The sequence below is a fragment of the Pinus tabuliformis genome, chromosome 5_1, assembly GCF_031772625.1.
Source record: "Pinus tabuliformis cultivar Carrire ecotype Pingquan chromosome 5_1, CPIR1, whole genome shotgun sequence".
In the NCBI taxonomy this organism is placed as follows: domain Eukaryota; kingdom Viridiplantae; phylum Streptophyta; class Pinopsida; order Pinales; family Pinaceae; genus Pinus; species Pinus tabuliformis.
Genome location: NC_142305.1, coordinates 93,484,259 through 93,492,896, shown reverse-complemented (window position 1 = coordinate 93,492,896; position 8,638 = coordinate 93,484,259). Strand labels below are relative to the sequence as shown.

General features: G+C 33.2%; 1 protein-coding gene across 1 annotated transcript; it reads right to left on the bottom strand.

The window, feature by feature from the left end:
- Nucleotides 1–4,371: 4,371 nt before the first annotated feature.
- LOC149163609 (F-box only protein 6-like) lies at nt 4,372–5,649 on the bottom strand. The gene has a single exon (XM_089429205.1). The coding sequence runs from the start codon at nt 5,647–5,649 to the stop codon at nt 4,372–4,374; it is 1,278 nt and encodes a 425-aa protein (XP_089285331.1).
- Nucleotides 5,650–8,638: the final 2,989 nt, after the last annotated feature.

The window sequence follows — 8,638 nt, the reverse complement described above, 5'->3', positions numbered from 1 at the left end:
GGGAGTGATAAGGTAGAGAGAGAGAGAGAGCAGGAGGAAAGATAAATATAAGGGGGAGAGAGGGAGAGGGAGAGGAAGAGGGAGGGAGAGATAGATAGATATGGAGAAAGAATGTGTATGCTTTGGGGATGATATAGAGAGAGAAAGGAGAGCCAGAGGGAGATAGAGATATAGATGGGAGGTGAAGAGAGGGAAGAAGAGAGGGAGGGAGGTTGGGAGAGATAGATATATATGGAGAGAGAGGGTGTGTGTGTTTGGGGTGGGGGGTTGAGATAGAGAGACAAAGAAGGAGATATGAAAGGAGATACAGATATAGATGGAGGGGAGGTGGGGGAGACAGAAGAATATTTAATACACACGATGCATTGATTTCAATGTAGATGATGATTTATAATCCTATTTGATTTCTACACTAGATTCATTGATTTTAGTGCAGATAGTGATTTCTAATCCTATTTGGTTGCTTGCACTAGATGCATTGATTTTAGTCTAGATGTTGATTTCTAATTAATATTTGATTGGTTGCACCAGATCATTGATTTCATTGTAGATGTTTATTTCTAATCTTATTTGATTGTTTGCATTAGATGCATTAATTTCAGTGTAGATGTTTTCTAATCCTATTTGATTGCTCGCATTAGATGGATTGAATGTTGTTAATCTTGAGACTATAAATTATTAAAAATATTTTTCAAGGTTAGATGGAGGGGAGAGAGAGCAAAGAATATTTCTTGCACTAAATGCATTGATTTCAGTGTAGATGATATTTTCTTAGAATTCTATTCTATTGATTGCATGAGATGCATTGATTTCAATGTAGATGTTGATTCCTAACCCTATTTAATTCCTTGCTCTAGATGCATTGATTTCAATGTAAATGTTGATTTCTAATCCTATTTGATTGCTCGTACTAGACACATTTATTTTAGTGTAGATTTGGATTTCTAATCCTATTTGATTGCTTTGATGCATTGATTAAAGTGTAGATGTTGATTTCTAACATCATTTGATTGCTTGAATTAGATGCATTGATTTCAGTGCAGATGTTGTTTTCTAATCTTATTTGATTCCCTTCATCACATGAATTATATGTTGTTAATATTGACGTTGTGGATTATTAAAAAAAATACTTTCAAGATATATTTAGTAATACTTAAAAGGACACTATTAAAAATTAATTAGTTGTCAAAAGTTGCAATACCTAGAATTAAAATGAAATAAATGTGCAGAATCAATACTCTTGCAAAGAGAAAATTAATCCTTAACAAGATTGTCTCCCTTCTACGTCACCAACTAATTACTAATAAACAATTACATATATTCAAAATTACTAATAGATAATTGCATAGAAGAATGTTTTCATAATATTTATAAGAGGAAAAGATATATTTATAAACATTCAAAACAAATCAAAATATTCTTGAAGGAAATGTGATAATTGTTTGAAGAAACAAATAATGTAAAGATTTTATAATTCTAGCCACTCATTAAAAAAAATCAAAAAAATCAAAAATATATTATACCTTGACTTTGTTGAATAGACTATAGATAAAAAATCAATATTTTTGAAGGAAATAAATTATTTCGAACATTAGCAAAGAAAAAATTATTTGAGGGTAATCTTGATGCAATAAATGCTTATAACTACTCTTCAAGATATATTTAGCAATACCTTGAGGGACACTATTAAAAATTAATTAATTGTCAGAGGTTGTGATACCTAAAATTAATTGAAATAGATGTGTAGCATCAATCCTCCAAGGGATTTGATTCCTCTTGGCGCAGGATAGATCTAGCCTTAGATGGATCTAAGTTGGTATAAATTTGATTAAAAAATTATATTTGTATACTGTAGGCTTGGTCTATATTGAAATTGGGGACTTGAGGAATTTTGATTTTGAAATAAATGAATAGACAAAATTTGATTTCCAAAAAATATTCTTCATCTAATACATCATAGAATACATGATACGAAAAGTATTTAAATGATTTTCAGTGTCAAATCAAAAAATAAGAAATTTAATTTAAAAATCATTTAGTCCGCCGCCTATTAAGAACATTGGAATCATATAGTTTTGTTTGGTTACTAATGTGTCTCTGGAATTCATACCATCAAGCAATTCGATCATTGCATTCAAACCTGTCACTTCGGGATCACCACATTCACACTTGTCACTATCGGCCTCATAATAGACTTGGTAATACACAATTATGCTAAAGGTTTTAAACCTAATGTGAGATCTCGAACCATAACGGGAATCTGACTAACTCTCAGTATATTTATCAGAGGACGTAAGCTTTGGTTTGTTTTTCTTTGAGAGGTGGAAATCAGAACCCAATACGACTTCACACTACTAAGCATTAAATTATCCTTGAATTGTCTCTTGTGATGCCATATTATATAGAAAAACTTTAAACGCAAGTTATTTCAGGCCTCGAATTATTATATATTACATTTTATATAATAATTGGAAGCTTAAAATTTATTGTTGTTTGCCCATAAGGTTTTTAGAAGTATTTAATGGGATCCAAGTCCAAGAATTTAATGGGATCTCCACATTCACACTTGTCACTCTAGGATGATGGTGGTTTCATGCCACGCTGTGTTACTCACAAAAACAAACAAAAAAACTTATCAAAAATAAACAAAAAAATTATTTTTACACATGCCACTATTCATTTATAAAATATGTGTCATTATATATTTAAATAAGATTAGGTCTATGCTATTACAATCACATTAATCTAATTCTTCTCTTTAATTTACAATTTTTCAAGACAATTCAATCTTTCAATAATCAATAACAATTGTAGATAGAATAATAAATACAATGAAAAATAAGAGACAAATAAGAAACACTAGGTTTGATCAAAGACCGAAGAAAAACTCCACAAGAAGGGAAACCTTTCAAATTATTCTTCTTATTAGATTGGCATACAATGTTAACCAAAGAGAGTACAAAATTCCAATTCTTCAATAGCAAGACTATCCAGAAAAACCAACCAAACAATATCCAAGAGATAATACTGATCTAAGTTATCGTTCCAAGCAACCATAAGTCCTAGCCGCATGGAGCTAGCAATCATGGAGGTTACCATAGGTCCTAGCCGCATGGAGCTAGCAATCATGCAGGTGGCTGTTGTAGGTGGCTGAAATGCTCCGTGTATGTGTGAGGATACAACCAAAATTTTCATATTTCAACATTATGACTAAGAACCAAAATTTCATATTTCAACATTATGACTACGAACCAAAATCCTAATTCACACATGTGAGTTCGGACCCTGCAATTTAAGACCATATGAACCAATTTTTGCAAACCTACTTCAGACTTGTGTGAGCCAAACCAAATAAGAGAGAAGAAGAGAAGAAGAAGATGTTTGATGACAATGTCCAAAGGAGGTTATTTTGACTTGTATTTATAACCATCCAAGGGTGTCCACTGAATTTTAAGACCATATGAACCAAGTTTTGCAAACCTACTTCAGACTTGTGTGAGCCAAACCAAATAAGAGAGAAGAAGAAGAGAAGAAGAAGATGTTTGATGACAATGTCCAAAGGAGGTTATTTTAACTTGTATTTATAACCATCCAAGGGTGTCCAATTTCTCTTCCAAAATATGAGATAGCATTATGAAATTCTACATGGTGAATTCCGTCTCATTTTCATTACCATATACCCTCATAATTTCCTTCATATGAGAGACTTCCCTTATTGAACCATGCCCAAATAGCATAATTTCATTAGCATGTAACAAATAAGTAATTAATATATAGTAGGATGATATGAGAACTTTGATGATCCCTCCACATTTTTTTCTCATATATTAATTTACTTAAGCTCTCTAATACTAAGAGAAACAATAAAGGAAACAATAATAATTAAAGTGAGATTTAATTATTAGATATATTTTTTTCTACTAAAATTAATTATAAACCTTTATATGAAATTGTATAATTTTTATATTTAAATATATTTTAATTATTAGATATATTTTTTTTTTACTAAAATTAATTATAAACATTTATATGAAATTGTATAATTTTTATATTTAAATATATAATTTTTATATTTAAATATATTTTAATGCAGTGCATTTAGACATTTTTTGAAATGGATTTAGACATTTTTTGAAATATTCAAAATATATAAATTGCAAAATCCAAATGTATTATTACATGAAAATTTAGTAGTGATAGTGTTTCAATCCTCTCACCATAAAAACTCTGGGGCACCGAAAAACTTGAATATAACAAATTTTATTAAAATCTTAACCGAATTTATTAGACAAAGTCCTTAAAAAATTGAATAGGCTTTAAAAAAATAATATGAATCACAATTCAGAAAATTAACGGAGACTTTTTAACCAGTCAAAACGGTTTAAATGCCATTCCGTGGTAGATGTGCGACCATTTCTGGAATGGATGCATGCCGTCCTTTGGAGATGGAGGAGTCCACCTCCATGAACCTGTCCTTAAATTATAAACAAGCGCTACTTCTGGTTGTAGTTTGGGAATGTAACAGTTCCACCATGGTAAGAGGCAGAGGTGATCCCCTACTCCTATGCAATCAAAGCATTCATGCGGGCTGGGCAAAACGTGAATCCTAAATTGCTCCCAATCCGGCATCACACTCTCCTCCTCCCTTATAGTGTCAAAGTCCTCCCATATCAATTCAGGCACCCTTGCAATCTCCTTCCACGCCCAGGGCGACGAACCGATTGGGGTGCGACGGTGGTCACTCTCAAACTCCCAAATACGAATCCGATCTCTACGAAACCCTTCTCTCATTGCTGCAACGACGAGTAGCCGCGACCCGCAGGTGACAAGCCGAGGGGAGGAGAGGCGATGATTACGCAGTTCTTCAGGGAAGGCCGCAAGAAGTAGGGGCACCGGAGTTTCTGCGTCTCCAGTAACACTTGACGGCATGCTGAAACCCACAATACCCAACGGTTCTACACGAAGGTGCCCTAAAAAGTAGAACGCACCATCGCAATAAACCATCTCGCGTTTGACGCCAAAATTCGGATCCTTGAAGAAAATTAAGTCAGGCCGAAGATGACCCGCAATATTCCATGTCTTTTCAAGATTACTGGCATCGTAGAGTTCTACGAAACATCGTGCCGCCCGGTTGGCTTGCCCCAACACCACCACTTTAAAAATGTCTTCCGGTGGCCCGTCACCTTCAACCACGATTGAGTCTTCGATAATGGTCGTTATCAATGGCATGTCAGCAAGCTCGATGGAAGTGGCCGTATAAGGATTGCAAACGTAGAAGTTCACCAAGAGTAGGCCTGCCGCTGATGATCTACAGGTGACTCTAACAGGGCCGACAGGGCCGACGCGGGGCCGTAGTTTCTCTGTTAGGAAACCAAGGGAGAAGCAGGGTTTCCATGTCCATCTGTAGAAGTCGAAAGCCAAACAAGGCATTTCCGCCTTCTCATAGCAGAGTAGCAAACATGGCTGCTTGTTGCTGGGTGTCTCTGGCCATATACTGGTTAAGAATAATTTAGATGAAAGGATGGCGTTCCATTCTTGGCACACTCTCCGATACCTGTAGACAAATTCAGCGGGTAACCACGCAAATATTTTCCTTTCCAAATCCGGAGGAAAATCGTTCCAGTCAAAATCAGCACCTTGCCCTTCCATTCTCGTTTCTCGTTTTGGTGCAACGGTTTGTGAGAACAATTAGTTGTGCAACTGTATTTAAGCGACGGGGAAGCTGCAATGAAATCGGTTTATATATGGATGGTCATGACCCATACCCTTTGATCAAACAATCACGTCTTTTAAGGTTAATTAAAATTGTTAATTATATCTTTTTTTAGGGTTAGGTTATTGCAATAATAGACTATTTTTAGATGGTCTTATAGGCCATTTTTTAATGTAATGGACTTTAAAATATCATGCATGCATTTAATTAGTTTTAGGCGATCTTATAAATTATTTTTTAATCGGGCGGAAGACTTTAAAATATTATTATCATCTAATAATAATAGAGTTATCTTAATCTCTCACTTTGTTATAATCACTAAGACTTTAAAATATTAATCATGTACTAATAATAATAGAGTTAGTTTAATCTTTCACTTTCTTGAATGGTTATAATCACTAAAAACAATTATACGGGAAGTTAAGTGAAACCTATAATTTTCACCTTGTTTCTTGTTTTTTAAGCTAAGTTATCTAAAGTTTGTAAAGGAATATTATGGGAAAATTATAAAAAAAATGTAATTAGTTTTTTTTAATATATTCATGTATTAGTTATTTTTAAGTGATCTCATAAATTATTTTTAAATCTGGTAAATGTTAAAATAATATTCATGTACTAAGAATAATAGGGTTATTTTAATCCTTCACTTTCTTGAAGTGTTATAATCACTAAAAACAATTATAAGGAAGTTAAGTGAAACATATGACTTTCACATTGTTTCTTTAGCTACATTCTTTAAAGTTGTAGGATTCCATATGTGAAGTTTCATTTTCACTACATAAACATTATGAGAAAATTATAAAAAACGTAATTAGTTTTTTTTTTTAATACCATTCATGCATTAATTATTTTTAAGTGACCTCATAAACTATTTTTTAATTTGGTAGACATTAACATATTATTCATACACTAATAATAATAATCAAACCATGTTAATCTTTCACTTTCTTGAAGTGTTATAATTACTAAAAACAATTTCACTTTCTTGAAGTGTTATAATCACTAAAAACAATTATAAAGAAGTTAAGTGAAATATATAACTTTAACATTGTTTCCTTGGCTAGGGTGTCTAAAGTTTAGAAGATTCCATATGTGAAGTTTCATTTTTACTAAATGAACATTATGGGAAAATTATAAAAAATTAATTTTATCTATTTATAATTAACATGAAGTAATAACAAATTATTATAAAGAAATAAAAAATATAAAAAACATGAAAAAATAAATTATATATATAATTTTACTAAAATATAATTTGAAAAATTATATTATTGTATGAGAGGTGTATTCTACAACCAAGTGTAAGTATGCCACATTCTCAAAAAAATAATAAAAATAATTTTGGCTAATGTCACCCAATCTTGAATTATATATCTTTTTAATCTTATTAATGGACTAAGATTATATTAAAATATAACTATGTATTTGAATGGATAGTAAATTATCTCATGTGTTTAATAGTTCCTTTATCATATAAGTGAATTTGAATGGATCATAAATTTACCTTTAACAAAAAAATTTACCACATTAAAATTCCAAATTAGGTAAAATTTTAAACATTTTTACTCTTTACTAAAGCCAATGTCATTTCTTAAATCAAAGGAAAAAAGTTAATTCAACACAAAGAATCGAAAATCTTGCTCCAAAATCTTTTAATATTTCTTTTAACTAACATTTGTAAAATAATTTTTATTAAAGGAAAAGCCATACCCTAGGGATATATTAAAATCTTTAAAGACATAATATTTCCACATCAAAGTTGTAATATTTGAAAATATTAATTTGATGTAGTTTTATTATAAATTTTGTTATCATGCCATGTAAAAAACATCATTAAATCTAATATTGATATTATAATTAATATTAATATTATTAAATTTAATAACTTTGGATTAATGCAATATTAAGTTTAATATAATATTGAATTTGTTATATTATAATATATATTAATATATCATGATATATATTAACTCTAGATATATATGGGGGGAAGAACAAAGACACAGTGACACAAGTGGAGAGATAGGAGGAGTGACAAGGGAGAGGAGGAGATACATTGAAGGAGAGGGAAAAGGAGGAATGAAGAGAGAGAGAGACGAATGAGAGATGGAGAGGGTAGAGAAATAGTGATAAGGTTGGATGACAAAGAGAGAGAGAGAGAGATACAGACGGGGGAGTGATAGTGACAAGGTTGGAGGGAAGAGAGAGAGGGGGGGTGTGATAAGGACAAGGTTAGAGAGAGAGAGAGAGATGGGGGGAGAGGGAGGAAGGTAGGTGAGACAGGGAGAGAGGGGAAGGACTAGAGAGAAGACTTGAGAGAGAGGAGGAGAGAGGGAGGGATAGAGAGATGGAGTTGGAGGGGGAGAGAGGGAGTGAAGAAGAAAGACATAGAGAGAGAAAAGTGGAGAGAGAGGGAGTGAAAAGGGAGAGATGAAGAGAGAGTGTGTATGTTTTGGGGTGAGATAGAGAGATAAAGAAGGAGAGATGGAAGGAAGGGGGGAGAGAAAGAGAGAGGAGAGAGGGAGGGAGATAGTGACAAAGTTGGAGGGTGAAGAGAGAGAGGGGGGGAGATAGAGTGAGGTGGGAGAGAAAGGGACAGAGAGGAAGGAAGAGAGAGAGGACATGAGAGAGAGGAGAGAGGGAGGGAGAGAGAGGGAGTTGGAGGGGGAGAGAGAGGTAGGTAAGAAGAAAGACATATAGAGAGAAAGGTGGAGAGAGAGAGGGAGTGATAAGGTAGAGAGAGAGAGAGAGAGAGAGAGAGAGAGAGAGAGAGAGAAGGAGGGAAGATAAATAGAAGGGGGAGAAAGGGAGAGGGAGAGGAAGAGGGAGGGAGAGATAGATAGATATGGAGAAAGAGTGTGTATGCTTTGGGGGTGATATAGAGAGAGAAAGGAGAGCCAAAGGGAGATAGAGATATAGATGGGA

Coding starts and splice junctions, on each gene's coding strand:
- LOC149163609 (XM_089429205.1), bottom strand. CDS start 5,649: ATGGAAGGGCAAGGTGCTGATTTTGACTGGAACGATTTTCCTCCGGAT.